Source organism: Salmo salar, chromosome ssa02, assembly GCF_905237065.1.
Source record: "Salmo salar chromosome ssa02, Ssal_v3.1, whole genome shotgun sequence".
NCBI classification, from domain to species: Eukaryota; Metazoa; Chordata; class Actinopteri; order Salmoniformes; family Salmonidae; genus Salmo; species Salmo salar.
This window is the reverse complement of record NC_059443.1, coordinates 32,977,752-32,998,075: the sequence shown is the minus strand read 5'-3', so window position 1 is coordinate 32,998,075 and position 20,324 is coordinate 32,977,752. Positions and strand designations below refer to the sequence as shown.

The window sequence follows — 20,324 nt, the reverse complement described above, 5'->3', positions numbered from 1 at the left end:
ACATTATGAGGCAGCAGTCACCAGTCTTCTCTAATGAGTGGCACCACGCAGTACAACAGCCAATGGTGTAAGAGAAAATCGAAATGAAATGTAAAAGTAAGAAACAGAATCCTCAATCTCCATAGTAAGACAGGGAGTTGAGTCAGCCCAACTATCATGGAGGGTCCAAGCCAGCAATTCACATTTCAAAGCATCTTTTCTGTCCTTTCTTCTTATTTTGAAGATTATGTAACTTTGCATAAGTATTTTGCTACTCCATAATCCACTTATGTGTTTTATTTCATATAGAGCCCTTGGATGGCCCTTAAATGCCAGAATAAAGAAGAGAGGGGGTGTGTGGGTGGGGGGGGGGGGGTGATATAGTTTTTGGTTGAACAACTTCTACACTTTTGTCGGATAGAGCGTTGATCTGGAGGGGGAAATGAAAAGCAAGAAGAGCGGGTGCTCATTTAAATGGATCTCACGTCCCCGTGCCCCCTGGCGCGCGTCAACGTGCTGCTGAGCACGCTCTATTCCTGCGGCGGGAAGAGAGGAGGTGACTTGAGCGTTTGGCTAGTTTCCCAACGTCGGGAGGGGCGACAGTTAAAGATTAGCGTGATAGTGCTCCCTTTAAATACCGGGCACCGACTGATCAAAGCGTCCAATTCATTGCAGATCCTCGGCCAGTGCAGCTATCTGGTACGCGCTCCCGTCCCCAAACCTAACCCGAGACATGGCAAACGCGTACCTGCAAGGAGTAGAGATCTCTGCATCACAGTTCCTGGATATTTTTCACCATTATGATAACGATGGTAACTTATTCCTTAAGATTGTGGATTATTCATGGAGATGGCACTGAAGTAAAACAATTTTTGGGAAGTGTTGCGCCAAAGACCCTCATGGACCATTTGCGCTTTTTAGCGGGTTTTCGAAAATATGTAGTAGCCTATATTTAATGAAAAATCGATTTAGCTGTCAAGACTGATATTTGCGGGACATTTGTTCTCTCAACTTTATCCAGACAAATTGGATTGACAAATAATTGATTTAGAACCATTAACCACCATTTTATAGCGAAATGATCAATATTTACAAAACTATAAATGACTGGAAAATATGATTATAATATTGTAATAGGTTTAGGCACTAAAAATATGATTCCGTCAAAGTATGATTCAGTCATACAGCTTTCATGAAACGGCAAATGATGGATTTGATCCTGTGCGTAATGTTCTTTAATTTAATGTAGGCTACTTTACGCATGTCTTTGATTGATTTCGTGCTTACTTCTTGCAGGTAATGGATATATTGAAGGGAAGGAGTTGCAGAGTTTTATAAAAGAACTTCAGCAAGCTCGAAAACAGGCAGGACTTGTAAGTAAACTGAATTATTTAAAACTTTTTAAACTTTAAAACTTGAATGTATTGGGAGTCGGCCTGAAAACGAATTGTCTTCTCAAACTGAACTGTATCTAGTTTTTAAATGCATTAGGTGTGACCCTCAATCGAATTACCTTCATCAGGTAGGTCATACAGTAAGCTAGACATATAGACATTGTGAAACAAATGGGTGGTTTATTAGGCTACTGGTGGTGCCACAGTTGAATGCTTTCAAGTTAAAACATCGTGTGTGTGTGAATGTGTGTGTGAGAGAGAGAGAGAGAGAGAGATTGGGGTAAGTGGGGTGGGGAGAAAGAAAACTCAGTGCACCAGATATTACAGGCACAAGCAGTTTTACCCCTGATGCTGGTATTATGTGCACACCCTATAAGTTTTGTGTCTGTTTCAGCAGTGGCATAATGTTGTCTTGTCAACATCCTCATCACTCATAATAGTGCCATTTGCTGTGTAATAATAATCTGTCATCTTTAATGTTTTTTTTACTAGAATAATCAAAAGGTTGGATTATAAAATGCAGTACAGGGCATGTCATTGAGAACATTTCATTTACAGAAGAGACTAAATGCATATTTTAGATTTCTTGTTGGTTCAGTGAACATAGGGTTTTCTCAAGAGATGGAAATGGTGCATTTCATGTAATGCTTCACTGAGCTTCCATTTTAAAGTACTGTCATGATATTGTGAAACTGGACAACATTTTCCCTGGAAGCACAATTCCCCCTTCTAACCACTGGCTAAATCCCCTCACAATGATCTCAAACTGTGTTTTTCATACACAATGAAATTATACACTGACTACCCCTTGCTAATCAAGAAACTCTCTGGTATGTTGTAGTGGACTGTCATTACAATTGCTTCACTGAAACCTGGTAATCCTTAGTGTTGCTAGCCAATGAATCTATGGCTCAGTCAAAGCGTACTAACCTCTTTTGGAGCTAACTAGTGCTCTCAAATCATTTCCTGATGTCGACAGCAGATTGGAGTTGTATTAATAACATGGCTAACTTAGCTAGCTAACATACATTTCGAGAAAACAAGTTATATTTAGTGGCAGGCTTGCTAGCGTTAGCAACGTTTGGTGGTCAATGAGCCTGAGAAATAGCTAACCAGATGAACTAGCAAACAATGTAACTAAAGTATAATTTTGGATTCTAAAAATACTCCATAAACAGGTTCTGGAATCACAAGTACCCCTGGTGCACTATTCCATTATTTAGCCATTTGAAACATGTATTTTTTTAAAGAAAATTCAGGTTTTCTCACTGCCCTCACTGACTTTTATGTGGTTTCAAACATGAGCGTCTCTGAGGTGTAGTACTCAAGACAGTTGCTATCCATTGGAGTGCTGTGATTAGTTGCCCAGAATTCTGGGGCGGAGCTTAGCGAAAGGTCAATTGACATTGATTAATACATTATGACTAGTTATGAGGTGTCAAGTACATGTCTGGTCTATCAATATTTCATATGTCTTTCCATGCCTGAACGACTTATGGAACAACCCCATATTCCTGTTGCGTTAGATTGATGGGTTGATGGATGTATTTCCCACAATTCCATCTTGCTCAACTGTAAGCTGATGGGGAAAAAGCAGTTTGGGAAAATTCTGTTTCCCATTCTGACCTTGTTATTTGACACTGGTATGTTTATTTGTGTCTCTACTCAGCGTTTTGGGGTCTGAATTGGATTGAGTCACCCATTGCTCAGTGACAAACAGCACTGCAGTGCACTTTCCTACTTTGCATTTGGGAAAGGTTAAACACGTATTTCCCATTCTGTGTACAAGCAATTAGCCAAGCCTCTATAGAGCAAGTCATTTGGCACTCAATCCCAGATCTTTAAAAAGGAGTAATGGCTCAACTTTTGCCAGACACTGAAAACACCTTTTGATTTACTCTATTGGGAGAGAGCACGTTGGGGAGTTGATTATGGAAAATCGCAGCATTTACCATCAAATTAAGTGCCCATATACAACTGCCAAATCAATGGCCAGTGAGAAAACACTATTGAAGTGCAATTTGAAGTAGGATTGGCGGTATTAGCATATCTGACACCACCTTATGCAGAGAGATGCCAAAGATGGTTTCCACATTTTGTATGGGCATCCTCATCAGAGAAATCAATACAGAGATCAATGATTGGTTTTGACTGCATAGCGCATGCAGTGTGTAGATTGACTCAGGGTCCTCTTACTTAGAAATTCTATTGAATTCAATCAAACATGCACTTTAACATTTGCAGAGTCACTTGATGTTGGATAGTGGACATGATTTTGATTATGTCATACAGCAATAAAGATGGCTTCCAAAGATGGCCGCCATGCAGCTACACAGTGGACACACATGGACTAGAAGAAGAGCTCACTCGTAGTACATCTTTCTTTCATGCAACATAATCATTTTACCCCGAAAGACAAGGCCAATGTTAGAATATTGCCTACTTTCTACATGTTGCTACGTAATGCCTACTTTCTACCTGTACACTTGTTCTCCAGTGAGAATGCAAGGTGATCTTCTTCACTAGAGTTAACCTCTTGTGCCAGTTTCTCTGAAAGGAAAATTATGAAATGATAATGGTTGTATATTTGGAACATATTTGGTCAGTGCTGGTGTGACACTGGGATTTGCAGATATTTATTTCTAGCATCTCAGGATATGGTTCACATTGTTCTTGAAGCAATGCATTGCTTTTATTGATTGCGTTTTGGAGATGAAATGCAAATGTAAAAATCTGAGTCCTACTGTGTTTATATTCCTATTATAGAAAGGCTCTATAAAACAGACATTAGTCAGGTACTTTGATGTTCTCATAAAAACATATAGTACTAACGCATCGATCACACCAATAGCGTCATTGCATTTTGGTACAGCAGAAGTACATTCATTTCCAATGGAACGCTGAGTTTGCCTTGCAGCATTGCGTTGCAAAGGCAGTTGCAGTGCGTTCTGTGTGGTGCATACGTTGGATTTATCGAACGTATGCGTTAAACTGTATGCGTAGACGACTTGACAGAAATGGTAGCAGAAGGTGAATGTTGAACTTTTGTTGAACACATATCCAGATGAAGCTGCGTACCATTTTGCGCAATGATGGTATAGGTGTGGTCGAGGTGTAAGATACACTAATATTGATCTTTTATCCTTGCATATCAAATGTAATCTAGTTGGGGTTTTTTACATCTATCTTACAACTCATTTACTTTTACCATCGACACAATGGGAGTGAGTGATCATAGTAAAGGCCATGTCCATCTTTTACAGAAATGCTTTATTTGCAGCTTAAAGCCTAATTTATACCTTACACAAGTATGCAACACAAGAACGCAATTAACTATGCATGCAATAAATCCCACTTCAACAGGCTTACTGCAAGGCCATGTAGCAGATAAGTGCTACCCTTTAAGTGTTGCACATCATACAGTATCTACAGTATCACATTGTCACATGTAACACTTCCCAGTCCCAACATAGACAACCTAAAATGGCTGCCTTTAAAGGCCCAGTGTGTAGTCAAAAACGTGATTTACTTATGTTTTATATATATTTCCACACTATGAGGTTGTAATAATACTGTGAAAATTGCTAAGAAGCTGTTTTTGTTTCTTTTTGACAATTTTAATGGAAAACAATCACAGTAAGCTAGTTGTTACCCATAAATAATTTGATATTGAGATAAAAATGGCTGCATTGGACCTTTAAGCATCTTCTATTATAACTTATTTTAGCATTCTCTAGAGGCACTTCATATGCTTCTATGAAAGTACCTGACAGTATCAGTGCCTCGTCAACTCGAATCAGTTACACTGAATGTGTCAGTGGAGATCTCTATCCCTCCACAACAGGCATTACATCAGTAGCTGGCTGGCTGTGCAGCCAGGTCAACTGTGATACAAGTCAGTATTCGACTTCCATCAATGTCTGAGGACGTCGGAAGATGACGTGGAACCGGCCTCTAGGGGCAACAGTGAGAGCTGTTACCTTCAAGTAGGTTTCGGTTTTGCTAGGGCGTTGTGAACGGAAATGGCAGATGGGCGTAAGCATCTGATTCGAAAGGTTGCAAGTTTTAATCTAGCGATAGAATGTCATTTTTTATATTTTGTTTTAAACCTATCCCAAACCTTAACCCTTACCTTAACCATTCAGTTGATGCCATTCAGTTGATGCAGTTGATGCCTAACCTTAAGAATTTTGAATAAATTCCTGAACTTAACCCTAACCATAAAAATTCTGAGTTAATGCCTAAACTTAACCTTAAACACTTTGAAACTTTACATTTGGAACAACTTCGAAATTTGCCATTTGAGAAACATGGATCAATGTCTAATTCTGACGTGAGACTTTGAGAGCTGGTTTGGGCCCCTCTGTACATGCATAATCAATGCATCGCTTGGCCATCTGTATGTGTGCAGTGACATGGACTGACCTGTGTCAAAACTCTATTAGAATTGTGCTCGCTCTGATGGGTGAAGATTACAACACTCGCTCCTAATCTAATTCAGATTGGATAACATGGCCGTCTGCTTGGCATGTTAAATGGTGTTTGTGAGGACACAAGGTATACAAGGTCTTTCACGGCACCAGGCGCCTACTGAATAGCCTTTCTAGATAATTGAGCAGATTACTGAGCCCTCATGTTATCAGTGCTTGTATTTCAAACAACTAAAATCTTCCCTGCATAAAACATAATTACTTGTTATAAGGATGTGTGAATCCCTATTTAGTTTCGTTGTTAACTAATTATATGTTTATATGTTGAGATGTGTATGTTATTCTTCAAGGCAAAAGCTACTGCAATTAATTGACAATGTAATTTTCTCTCTCTCATAGGAGCTTACAGACCAAATGAAGGCTTTTGTACAGGAATATGAGAAAAATACAGATGCCAAAATTGGAATTGTTGAGGTAAGAGTCTACATAAACTCATGATGCAGTAGGTTAAGGCCCAGCTAGAATTTGGCACTTTCAGGGACACCGGATCTTGAAACACTGCCAGGTTTAGAGGGGGCTTCTCCCTCTATGAAAGGTGTTCAAATATAATTTTTAAAGACAGTCAATTTAGCCGTGCAGGGTCAAGGGGATTCATATCTCTGCTATAGATGGATACTCTGAAGCTTTAGCTGACAGACAGGATCATTCAGCTGTACACAAACGCACCAGGCTCAATAAGGGGCTGATTGCTCACCAGCCGCAATCAGCCCCAATTAGTCCTGGCCGGAGGACCCGTTGAGACCTGGCACATCTAGCAGAGGGAGCCACCGTCGCGTGATGTAGACTGTCTGTCACCAGGCCTTGACGAGTCTCCCCCTGATGGTTTTGTCCTCTGTACGCCACAAAAGAATCACCTGGTGACTTGATCATTTGTGTCCTTTCCCCTGGCCATCCAGACCAGGGGATCATGGTCCGTGACCAGGGTGAATTGTGTGCCCAACAGGTAATACTTAAGAGTGTCTAGCGCCCACTTCACCGCTAGACACTCTTTCTCGACAATCAAGTACTTATTTTCACAGGGTATCAACTTCTGGGTTATGTACATGATTGGATGTTCCTCCCCATCATGTACCTGGGACAGGACGGCCCCTAGTCCCGTGTCGCAGGCATCCGGCTGCACCAGCATCGGTACCTGGAAATCGCGCGTCACGAGAATCGGATGGGAGCACAGGGATTTCTTCAGGCACCTGAACGCCGCTTCGGCTTCATCCGACCACTTCACTGTTTTTGGAAGGCGGGAGCTGGTCAGATTGATAAGGGCTGTAGCCGCAAAGTTGGGGATTAACCAGCTATAGTATCCCGCCAGCACCAGGAAGGACTTGACCTGTGCCTTGGGGAATGGGCCAGTCACAAACCGCCTGGACCTTCCTCTCCTTGGGTTTGACGTTCCCATGTCCGATCAAATATCCCAGGTACTTCACCTCCTCGACCCCAGCTTGCATTTCTTGGGATTCACTGCCAATCCGGCCTGCATGAGCACATCCAGTATCGCCTAGAGGCGCATCAGGTGTTCTTCCCAACCTTGGCTGTGGATGAGGATGTCATCCAAATAGGCCGCTGCGTACTGTTGGTGGGGTCGGAGGACTCGGTCCACCAGGCGCTGGAACGTGGGTGGGGCTCCATGGAGACCGAACGGGAGGACCCGGTATTGGTATGAGCTGTCCGGTGTCGAGAATGCTGTCTTTTCCCAGGAGGAGGCTGCCAAGGGTATCTGCCAATATCCCTTGGTCAGGTCCAGGATGCTGATGTACTAGACCTTTCCCAACCGGTCGATGAGCTCGTCCACCCTTGGAAAACACGGCGGTATTCCGATCGATGAGCTCCTGGAGTGCTTGCTTCTGGGCAGGTCCGAGGTCCGCATTGCTCGAGACCACCACTGGTCCCGTCGACGTCCCGGGTTTTGACCACAACACGGCCAAGGCTGTCATCACGTGTCACCTCTTCAATAGGTTCATGTGGTAAATCTGTTGGTGTTTCTGTCTCCCTGGCTACCGTACGCGGTAATTTACAGGTCCCAGCTTCTCTGTCACCTCGTACGGTCCGTGCCATGTTGTCAGGAACTTACTTTCTGCGGGAGGGATTAAAACTAGCACCTTCTCACCCACATTGAACTCTCGGGGCTGGGTACCCCGATTGTAGACCTTGGCTTAGGCGCACTGGGCCGTCGCCATATGTTCCCTTACCACTGGCCATATGCCTGTCATCCGCTCCCTCATCGTCTCTACGTGTTCCACCACGCTGCGTAAGTGGGTCGGCTAGGCTTCCCACACCTCCATGGCGAGATCCAGTAGGCCGCTTGGTCTGCTCCGTAGAGGAGTTCAAAAGGGGAAAACCCAGTGGAGGCATGGGCTCCTCCTCCGGTTGTTCACCAGGTGAGATTGGTTCCGGCACCCCCTCGTACCTCCAACTTCGGGTCCGTAGACACAGTGTTGGCAACCGCTTACTTCCGGGCCACGCAGGTGACGGTCCATCCCCTCTCTCGTCAGTCACCAGCTCATACTCTTGTTCCCAGCTCATGCCTCCACAGTGCTGCGAACAGCGAACAATCTCATCCCACGAGGAGGGATACCGGAAACTCAGGTACGACACCCTCCACCATCTGGCAGCTCCCTTGTGGCATCACGATGGTGGCCTGCCTGGTCGAATAACGCTTGGTGTCGCCGTGGACACAGGAGACGGACACAGCGTTACCACACACCCGGAATCCAACAGAGCGTGTGTGTCGTGACCGTTGACTTTCACCAGTAAGGTGGTTCACTGTGGGCCCAACATGAGGTGACATAGTTTACTGCATGGCCTGACTAATCTCCAGGGCCCGCTGATGGCATTGACTCCTCTTGACCCGGGCAATTCCATGCGAGGCGCCACACTCAAAACACCTCCTTTGGTCTTCATCCACCTGGGGTTGTTAGCAGCGGGTCGACTCTCCCCCGGCTGTCTCTCCACAGGTCTGCAGTCCTTTAGCCCAGCTGACTGTCAGATTGGGGAGTACGGTGGTGGGGTCATCCTTCTGTCCCTTCCGACAGACTTGGCCTGCATCCCCTTCAGCAGGGCCTGGTGATGCACAGTAGGTCGCTCATCTGTGTTCGTGGGGGAAGCTTTGGCCACAAACCTCCAGTCGTGGACCAGTTGGGCCCGACGGGCCAGGCTGTACCCGTAGCGGCTGAGTACCTCCCTCTTGAGACAGTCGTAGTTAGCCGCCTATTCGGTGTTGAGTTCATAATATGCCTTTTGGAGGTCTCCGGACAGGAACGGGGCCAGCAGACTCGCCCCCTTCACCTTGGGCCAACCTTCCCGGAGTGTTGTCCGTTCAAACGTGCAGAGGTAGGTCTTGATGTCGTCATCCTCCGTTGATACGGCGTAAACGTCAACTCTGGTCTGACCACGTTCTCAGACCGGTAGCAACCCTCCCATGTGCTGCCCTCCTGGCAGCTTTATGGGCCCAGTATGGCTGGTGAGCAATCAGCCCCTCTGTCTGTCACCAGGCCTCGACGAGACTCCCCCTGGTGGCTTGTCCGTGGTACGCCACAATGATGGCGTTGAATCAACGTGAAAAACTGATTGGATTTGCAAAAGGTAATCAACATAAGAGAATGTAGTCTTTTTTTCACCCAACATTAACCTAAATCCAATGACATAGTGAATTTTTTTTGTTGATTTCACGTTGAATTCTTGTTAGTTGACAACGCAACCAAATGTAAATCAAAACTAGACATTTAAATGACATCTGTGCCCAGTGGGTGGTGGCTAAACTGTCATTGGGTGTCATTGTTTGCCACTGATCAACTGTTCAAAATAAATGGGATGTTCAACCAATGTAACCATGTTTCAGGACAATACTGTGTGATCTCTTATATATTTTCCTCTTTTCTCTGTGTCACAGCTAGTACAAATATTGCCCACAGAGGAGAACTTCTTGTTATTTTTCCGGCAACAGTTGAAGTCATGTGCGGAATTTATGCAGGTATTTTTCTTATAACCAAGATGATCTATTTAAATGTTTTCAAGTGACTCATGACATAAACATAGTTTTTAACTGATTTAATTATTCTCTCCTCATTGATGATACAACCCCTCTTTCACTCATTGTCTCATTCCAGGCTTGGAGATGTTATGATGCAGACCATAGTGGCTACATTGAAGCAGATGAGCTGAAGGTGAGCAATGCCTGCCGGTGTGTGTAGTGCCTCCCAATTTGTGTCTAGATGAACTGTCTCACTGTCCTCTCTATTTCATTATGGGGATATAGGCTCATAAGGAGCCTCTGAGGTCAATGCTCATCTGGACTGTAACTTGAAATCCCTTTTATTTGTAAATCATTTTGGTAATTGAGCATTTTGTAGGAATCCCGGGGGAGTTTTGTTTTTCTTAACCCGTACACCAAAGTTTTACTCAGGTACAGTACCAGTCAAAAGTTTGTACACACCTATTCATTCAAGGGTTTTTCTTTATTTGTACTATTTTCTACATTGTAGAATAATAGTGAAGACATCAAAACTATGAAATAACACATATGGAATCATGTAGTAACCCAAAAATTTTTTTAAAATCTAAATATATTTTAGATTCTTCAAAGTAGCCACTCTTTGTCTTGATGGTAGCTTTGCACACTATTGGCATTTTCTCAACCAGCTTCATGGGGTAGTCACCTGGAATGCTTTTCCAACCGTCTTGAAGGAGTTCCCACATATGCTGAGCACTTGTTGGCTGCTTTTCCTTCACTCTGCGGTCCAACTCATCCCAAACCATCTCAATTGGGTTGAGGTTAGGTGATTGTGGAGGCCAGGTCATCTGATGCAGCACTCCATCACTCTCCTTCTTGGTCAAATAGCCCTTACACAGCCTGGTTGTGTGTTTTAGTTCATTGTCCTTTTGAAAACCAAATGATAGTCCCACTAAGCACAAACTAGATGGGATGGCTTATCGCTGCAGAATGCTGTGGTAGCCATGCTGGTTTAGTGTGCCTTGAATTCTAAATAAATCACTGACAGTGTCACCAGCAAAGCACCCCCACACCATCACACCCACCTCCTCCTCCATGCTTCACGGTGGGAACCACACATGTGGAGATCATCCGTTCACCTACTCCGCATCTCACAAAGACATGGCGGTTGAAACCAAAAATCTTACATTTGGACACATCAGACCAAAGGACAGATTTCCACCGGTCTAATGTCCATTGCTTGTGTTTCTTGGCCAAAGCAAGTCTCTTCTTCTTATTGGTGTCCTTTAGTAGTGGTTTCTTTGCAGCAATTTGATCATGAAGGCCTGATTCACGCAGTCTCCTCTGAACAGTTGATGTTGAGATGTGTCTCTTACTTGAACTCTGTGAAGCAGTCTGAGGTGCAGTTAATTACCGATTTCTGAGGCTGGTAACTCTAATGAACTTATCCTCTGCAGCAGAGGTTACGCTGGGTCTTCCTTTCCTGTGGTTGTCCTCATGAGAGACATTTTCATCATAGTGCTTGATGGTTTTTGCGACTGCACTTGAAGAAACTTTCAAAGTTCTTGAAATTTTCCGGATTGATTGACATTCATGTCTTAAAGTAATGATGGACTCTTTGCTGATTTGAGCTGTTCTTGCCATAATATGGACTTGGTCTTTTTCCAAATTTGGTTATCTTCTGTTTACCAACCCTACCTTGTCACAACACAACTGATTGGCTCAAACGCATTAAGAAGGAAAGAAATTCCACAAATTAACTTTTAACAAGGCACACCTGTTCATTGAAATGCATTCCAGGTGACTACCTCATGAAGCTTGTTGAGAGAACGCCAAGAGTGTGCAACGTTGCCATCAAGGCAAAGGGTGACTACTTTGAAGAATCTCAAATATAAAATCTATTTTGATTTGTTTAACACTTTTTTGGTTACTACTTGATTCCATATGTGTTATTTCATAGTTTTGATGTCTTCACTATTATTCTACAATATAGAACATAGTAAAAAAGAAAGAAAAACCCTGGAATGAGTAGGTGTGTCCAAACTTTTGACTGGTACTGTACGTTGGCTATGACCTTCCCTAGAGTAGTGTCAAGGAAGTTGTGGAATAATTAAGTTGGATTGATGTGCACTCTGAGTGATAAGAAAGGAGGATCAGAATTCCAGACGTATGCTTGAGGTTCTAGGGGTTCGAGGTTAATGTGGGGTCAGAGATCAGACAACCTAGAATATATTTCACACCGAGTCGTGCTCAAACTCTTTATTAACTGAATCATGTCTTCACATTAGTATGCATGCCAATACGCACCCACATGTATTATAATGTATTTTCATTACCTTGAACCATCAGGTACACATAGGCACCAAGACCCACACATCCACCCCCTTCCACACAGATACACACCACAAACCTCCTTCAAACCTCAATAACCTAAATTAATAGTTAAAAGACATTACAGGGTTAGCTTTGCCCGTGAGTGTTTTGATAACGATGACACTGTCAACAGCCAAGCACTTTACTGCAAGACCTAAGAGGTAGTTTGGAAAGTGTATCATAGTTAGCAGGGTTTTTTTTCAGTATGCATGAAACTGAATGATTTAGAAAACACAAACCATTTAAGAATTTAGTTGTACTCTGTGTCATACAGTCAGGTCCAAAATTATTGGCATCCTTGATAAAGATGAGAAAAAATTCTGTATATAATAAATACAAATATTGAGCTATACACTCTATCTAGAACCTAAAAGGGTTATTTGGCTCTCCATAGGATAACCCTTTGAATAACCCTTTTTGGTTCCAAGTAGAACCCTTTTGGATCTATATGGAACCTAAAAGAGTTTTACCTGGAACAAAAAAAATTGCAAACTCCAGGTGTTAACATTTATCTGATGACATGAAAATAGAGCTCTTTGGCCACTCACGCCAGTGGTGGGTTTGACGTCGCAAAAAATATGAATATGCACAAAAAAATCCCCATACCTACTGTAAAATATGCAGGTGGATCTTTGATGTTATTGGGCTATTTTGCTTCCACTGGTCCTGGGACCCTTTTTAAGGTCAATGTCATCATGAACTTTACCCAGTACCAGGACATTTTAGCCAAAAACCTGGTTGTGTCTGCCAGGAGGCTGAAACTTGGCAACAAGTAGATCTTCCAGCAAGACAATAACCCCAAGCACACATCAAAATCCACAAAGAAATGGTTAGTTGACCACAAAAATGTACATTTTGCAATGGCCGTCTCAGTCTCCGGACTTGAACCCCATTCGAAACCTTTGGTTTGAATTGAAGAGGTCCATACGGACAGATGAAGGATATCATGGATCTGTATGAAGAAAGGGTCTAAGATGCTTTCCAATGTGTTCTCCAATCCATAAAACATTTTTGAAAAAGACTCAGTACCATTATCCTCTCAAGGTGAGGTATTGAAAACAGGGGTGCCAATCATTTTGACCCGTATCTTCTTGTGAAAAAAAACATTACTTGTTAAACAAAATCTCTCTCTGAGCAACTGTATTAGTATAAAATAATTACATTTTTCAGTTTATGTTGAGCGTACAATATACAGTGCCTTGCAAAAGTATTCATCCCCCTTGGCGTTTTTCCTATTTTGTTGCAATACAACCTGTAATTGAAATAGATTTTTATTTGGATTTCATGGAATGGACATACACAAAATAGTCCAATTTGGTGAAGTAAAATGAAAACAATTACTTGTTTAAAAAATATATTAATTTAAAAAACGGAAAAGTGGTGCATGCATATGTATTCACCCCCTTTGCTATGAAGCCCCTAAATAAGATCTGGTGCAACCAATTACCTTCAGAAGTCACATCATTAGTTAAATAAAGTCTGCCTGTGTGCAATCTAAATGTCACATGATCTGTCATATGATCTCTGTACATATACACCTGTTCTGAAAGGCCCCAGATTCTGCAACACCACCAAGCAAGGGGCACCACCAAGCAAGCGACACCATGAAGACCAAGGAGCTCTCCAAACAGGTCAGGGATAAAGTTGTGGAGAAGTACAGATCAGGGTTGGGTTATAAAAAAATATCCGTAACTTTGAACATCTGACGGAGCACCATTAAATCCATTATTAAAAAATGGAAAGAATATGGCACCACAACAAACCTGCCAAGAGAGGGCTGCCCACCAAAACTCATGGACCAGGCATTAATCAGAGAGGCAACAAAAAGACCAAAGATAACCCTGAAGGAGCTGCAAAGCTCCACAGTGGAGACTGGAGTATCTGTCCATAGGACCACTTTAAGCCATACACTCCACAGAGCTGGGCTTTACGGAAGTGTGGCCAGAAAAAAAGCCATTGCTCAAAGAAAAAAATAAGCAAACACGTTTGGTATTCGCCAAACGGAGACTCCCCAAACATATGGAAGAAGGTACTCTGGTCAGATGAGACAAAAATGTAGCTTTTTGGCCATCAAGGAAAACGCTATGTCTGGCGTAAACCCAACACCGCTCATCACCAGCAGCATCATGGCAGCATCATGCTGTGGGGATGTTTTTCATTGGCAGGGACTAGGAAACTGGTCAGAATTAAAGGAATGATGGAGGGTGCTAAATACAGGGAAATTCTTGAGGGAAACCTGTTTCAGTCTTCCAGAGATTTGAGACTGAGACTGGGAGGTTCACCTTCCAGCACAACAATGACCCTAAGCATACTGCCAAAGCAACACTCAAGTGGTTTAAGGGGAAACATTTAAATGTCTTGGAATGGCCTAGTCAAAGCCCAGACCTCAATCCAATTGAGAATCTGTGGTATGACTTATAGATTGCTGTACACCAGTGGAACCCATCCAACTTGAAGGAGCTGGATCAGTTTAGCCTTAAAGAATGGGCAAAAATCCCAGTGGCTAGATGTGCCAAGCTTATAGAGACATACCCCAAGAGACTTGCATCTGAAATTGCTGAAAATGTGGCTCTACAAAGTATTGACTTTGGGGGTGAATAGTTATGCACGCTCAAGTTTTCTCTTATTCCTTGTTTGTTTCACAATAAAAATATGTTGCATCTTCAAAGTGGTAGGCATGTTGTGTAAATCAAATGATACAAACCCCTAAAAAAAAAACTATTTTCATTCCAGGTTGTAAGTCAACAAAATAGGAAAAATGCCAAAGGGGGGTTACAGCCTGAATTCAAAATTGATTACATAGATTTTTTTTCCTCACCCATCTACACACGACACCCCCATAATGACAAAGTGATAATGTTTTGACATTTTTGCACATTTATTGAAAATGAAATACAGAAATATCTAATTTACATAAGTATTCACACCCCGAGTCAATACTTTGTAGAAGCACCTTTGGCGGTGATGACAGCTTTGAGTCGTCTTGGGTATGTCTGTATCAGCTTTGCACATCTGAATTTGGAGATTTTCTCCCATTCTTCCTTGCAGATTTTCTCAAGCTCTGTTAAATTAGATGGGGAGCGGCGGCTAACAGCAATCTTCAAGTCTTTCCACAGATTTTCAATGGGATTCAATGGGATTCAATCAGAGTCTTTCATGTGGCTTTTGGCAAACTCCAAGCGTGTTGTCATGTGTATTTTTCTCAGGAATGGCTTCCGTCTGGCCACTCTACCATAAAGCCCAGATTGGTGAAGTGATGCAGAGACTGTTGTCCTTCTGGCAGGTTCTCCCATCTCAGCCAAAAAACTCTGTAGTTCTGTCATGGCTATTGATTTCTTGGTCATCTCCCAGACTAAGGTACTTCTTGTGCGGTTGGTCAGTTTGGTCAGACGGCCGGCTCTAGGCCACTGTGCTCTTGGAAACTTTCAACACTTTAGAAATTGTTTTATACCCTTCCCCAGATATATGCCTCAGCACAATTATAGCTCAGAGATCTACAGACAGTTCCTTGGACTTCATGGTATAGTTTCTGCTCTGACATGCACTGTCAACTGTGGGACCTTATATAGACAGGTGTGGTTCTTTCTAAATCATGTCCAAACAACTGAATTGGCCACGGGTGTACTCCAATCAAGTTGTAGCGACATCTCAAGGACGATCAAAGGAAATTGGATGCACCTGAGCTCAATTTAGAGTGTCATAGCAAAGGTTTGTTAATATTTATGTAAATTAGTTATTTGTGTATTTCATTTTCAATAAATTTGCTAAACTTTCTAAAAACACGTTTTCACCTTGTCGTTATGGGGTATTGTGTTTAGAAGGGTGAGAACTTTTCTCAATTTAATCCATTTTGAATTCAGGCTATAACACAACAAAATGTGGAATAAGTCAAGGGGTATGAATACTTTATGAAGGCACCGTAGCTCAGTATTTGTATTATTTATTTTATACAGTCTTTTTTGCTCATCTTTATCAAGGGTGCCAATATTTTGGGACCTGACTGTACCTCCCGGACAGCATTGCATTTGTGTCTGCTATAGCAGGCGTTGTTGTCAAACTGATCTTGCTGCTTTTGCTTCATTTCCAGAACTTTTTGAAAGATCTTCTTCAGAAGGCTAAGAAACCATATGACGAAAAGAAGTTAGACGAGTATACACATACCACAGTAAGAATATAGTTTATACAGCTAGCCTCAGAAACAACTTTGAGAACAGTGTAGCTAAATGGCTACAACAAATAGCTCCGTACAGTATAGTCCTTCATTTTCTGTTTTGTAGAGATTTAATTTGTTTATTCATTTTTCTCTTCCAGCTCAAAATATTTGACTCAAACCACGATGGGAAGTTGTGTTTGGCAGAAATGGCGAGGTCTGCTTATGAAGTTTTGTCCTGTGTGATATGAATGATATATCTGTCAACACATCATGCTGTATATGACCTGAACACAATTCTTACAATGTGTGTGTTTTTTTAACAGGCTGCTACCGGACGAGGAGAACTTTCTACTCAAGTTTCAGGTTGGTGGTTATTCCCAGAGTAAATCCAAGAGGGAATCGGAAAATCAGATTGACCTTGACTCAATTGTCTCCTCTCCCTCTATTTTCCTCCCCCTCTCTCTCCTGTCTTTCTGTCACAGAATGTGAAGATGGTGAGGAGAGAGTTCAACAAGATCTTTGAGTTATACGATCAGGTACATTCCAATAATACATTGTCATTATGAACCCTCTCAAAAAAATAAGAATCACTCTCTGTTATGGCTTTTTGAATGTTTCGGTGCATCTCAAGACACAGTATGAACAAGGACAGAAAGTGCTTCAGACAGTGCTAGTCTAGGCAATTGCTGCTCTCCAGGGATGCACTCCCTCAATCGTTCTCTCTTATCCTCTTTATCTATTTCTCCTTCTCTTTCTTGCTCTCGTTCTTTCCCTGTCTATCTACCCATTTCTCTTCCTATTGCCCTTATTTGTATGCACAATGGATACAGTACATGGCCCCCCCTGTCCCCATCACTCTTCCTCTCTCTCTCTCTCTCTCTCTCTCTCTCTCTCTCTCTCACACACTCTTCCTCTCTTGCTCTCGCGCTCTCTCTCTTCCCCATCCCCATTTTCCCCACCCTCTCCCTCTGTCCTCTCTCCCCCTATAATGTATGACTGTCCCTGGAGTAGGTCGGCAGGTCGGCCCATTCCTTCTCTCCCGTGGCAGCGCCTGCGATCCATATTGACTGGCAGGTTCATGTTGCGTAGGCAGGAAGGCGGGCAGGCAGGCTGGCTGGCAGGCAGGGAGGCTGACAGGCAAACAGACAGGGAGGCGGGCAGACAGACAAACAGACAAGGCGGCAGGGAGGTGTTCTGGGCCTTGCTGTTATGTGACATCCAGACAGGTAATTGGGGCAGCAAATGACAATACATTATTTAGTTTGCCTGTAGAGCATTACAGGACAATTAATCTGAGTGGCTGGCTGATCATGCTTTTACATTTGGTTTAGTCTTCGACCATACAGTAGAACCTGGTTTAAAGATTGAGAATTTTAGAATGGTTACTGATGATGGCGCTCTTGTTGCCAACACAGAGGATTGATTGCTAGACTCTGTGGTACAGTATTTCTATTGCTCTGAATGGAGTTGGACACACAGAGAACTTCCCTAAAGTGGATAGGGATATCCTTGTAAAGGTATCAGTGATGTGGTTATAATATTGCTTTCAGGGCACACAAGCCAGTAAGTACACAGATGACCAAAAACAAACAGTTCAAATTCATGAATAGAAAATATGAGCAAATATCAGAAGGGCCCATGAACAGGCTGTTCAAATATACACATCTGTTCATTAGGCCTATTGTATTGTTTGTTTACTGAGATTAGGCTTGTGAGATGCAACGTGGCATCATGTTGACACTGCATACCAAACCAAACCCAAAGGCGGGCTAAATGGTGTGACATTGTGTTTCTTGTGTGTCTCTCTCTGTCTTTCTCCCTCTCTCGCTCTGTCTCTCTCTCTGTCCTTTTTTCTCTCTCTCTCTCTCTCTGTCTCTCTCTCTCTCAGGATGAGAATGGCTATATGGATGAGAATGAGCTGGATGCCCTCCTCAAAGATTTGTGTGAGAAGAACAAGAAGGTGGGTTTCCATTCTGTTTAATTGATGGAGAATAAGGGCAAGATTCAATCAGTTCCGCCTTCACCCGCGATAATCGAGAAGAACTGCATAGCAGTCTCATTGTTTTTATTTAGGCGATGTCTGAGGTGTAATAGCGTTGGAACTGTCAAATCAGCAAGCGGCTCCCAGCGTTATACTTATCACGGACAGTGCCACTGGATGCGCCAAGTCGAATTAGTAATAAACCCACACCGCTAAAACACCAGCTATGCAGGTGTCAGCTTTCGCTGGTCTGATTGAATCTAGGTCTGAACAGTCCAAACAAATCTTGAGACTTCAAATATCACAGAGGGCCTCGTTTGTTGCCTGTGGTGATATGATTGGCCTGAGGACAATCATAGTACCTTTTCAAACAAACTCATAAGAGCATGCTTAGAACTGGACAGATATCCATCTCTCTCTCTCTCTCTCTCTCTTTCTCTCTCTTGCTCTCTCACTCTCTTGTCGCTCTCTTTGACTCTTTCTCTCTCTCGCACTCTCTCTCTCTCGCACACTCTCTCTCGCACTCTCGCAGCTGACTTTAAAAAAAATTCTGGATGTCAATATATCAAAGCCATATGTGACCTGCATGTAGAGCCTACTCCTCTTTTTTTGTGCAAATATTTTGTGTCATCTTTATGAGCTAAGCTTTGGGCCAGCGACCATCTCAAAGCCGCAGGGGATTTTGAAATGAAAAAGTAGGGTCAATGTCAAATCTGTAAAAGTCAAGGGAAGAAAATGACAAGTTGGATATCTTCATCTGTTTCTTGTCTCCGACAGGTGCTGGAAGTCAACAAAATCCCCACATATAAGACCGCCATTATGGCGCTATCAGACGGGGGCAAGCTGTACAGGACAGAGCTAGCGCTGGTGCTCTGTGCTGAGGACATTTCAGCCCCTGCCCCCTTATAAACCACTCCCCTTTCTCCCTAACCACACCCCCTCCACCCCCTTCCAACCCGCCTCCCTTCCCCTCACTCATGAAGTGTTTAAAGATACTGTCGCTTGAAACTCCAAGGATGTAGGGTGTATTTTTGTTTCAGTTTTTGCTTTTCTTTCAAGAAATCTGTCAATTTGCCAGTGACAGTGTGTGCGTAGCTAGGGCACATTATCAGAGACATAGTGTGTCACATACTTTTCAAACCTTTTGTTTCTATACTCTTTGTAAATGTACAGATTTTTGTAACAATGAGATTGATACCACCATTGAAAGTCCCTGTACTTTGTCCTCTCTATACTACATACTCCATGACTGTTGCCTCTCATTGGCTGAAAGAGAGGGTGTGTCCCCTACTGACCAATGACAACAATGTTTACCGTATTGTTAATTAATATCTCTACACCAAGTAGTCAAACTACTAGTAACAATAACTTATACTATTAGAATTATATCCCTCCATTAGCCTAAGCAATACGTTACTAAAATGTTTCTGTAATGTTGTGCATGGAAACAAAAAATCATGAAAATAGCGGAAGAACAGTTCCGTGATGTGAGACCATTTTAAGCTATATATCGTTTTGCAATGCATGTTAGTTGTTGAAGGCTAGCCTTGTGTGGAGGTACTACTGAATGGACAAGCACATATCTCAGAGTTGTGTAGCCTAACCCCCGTGACCCCTGACCTGCCCTGTGTATAACGATGGTGCCAGTCTCTGATGTGCTACATGGACCTTTTTTTGCACTGTAAACAATGCCATGCCCCACCATGCTGGGCACCAGAAACACTGTGTAAGATGTAATAAAAACTCAATTCAACAACTACCTTACACCCCAACTGTGTGCATCGCTGTGTTCCTACTTGACTGACGAAGGAGGGAATTGACAATGTCAAGAATGATATGGATGAAACTAAATAATAATAAAATTTAATTTGAAAAGAAAGAAAATAACAAAAAAACTTTACCACCTGCTCTTTTTATTTATTTAGTATTTTAATTTCACCTTTATTTAACCAGGTAGGCTAGTTGAGAACAAGTTCTCATTTGCAACGGCGACCTGGCCAAGATGAAGCAT

The 20,324-nt window shown here is 42.6% G+C and overlaps 1 protein-coding gene across 1 annotated transcript; it reads left to right on the top strand.

The window, feature by feature from the left end:
* The first annotated feature begins 552 nt into the window (after window positions 1–552).
* LOC106580458 (calbindin) lies at window positions 553–20,085 on the top strand. The gene is made up of 11 exons (XM_014161551.2): window positions 553–791; window positions 1,276–1,352; window positions 6,203–6,277; window positions 9,747–9,827; window positions 9,964–10,020; window positions 16,267–16,344; window positions 16,491–16,546; window positions 16,656–16,695; window positions 16,815–16,868; window positions 18,221–18,292; window positions 19,091–20,085. Exons 1-11 carry the CDS (start codon window positions 713–715, stop codon window positions 19,220–19,222), a joined length of 801 nt encoding a protein of 266 aa, XP_014017026.1. The 5' UTR covers window positions 553–712; the 3' UTR covers window positions 19,223–20,085.
* Window positions 20,086–20,324: the final 239 nt, after the last annotated feature.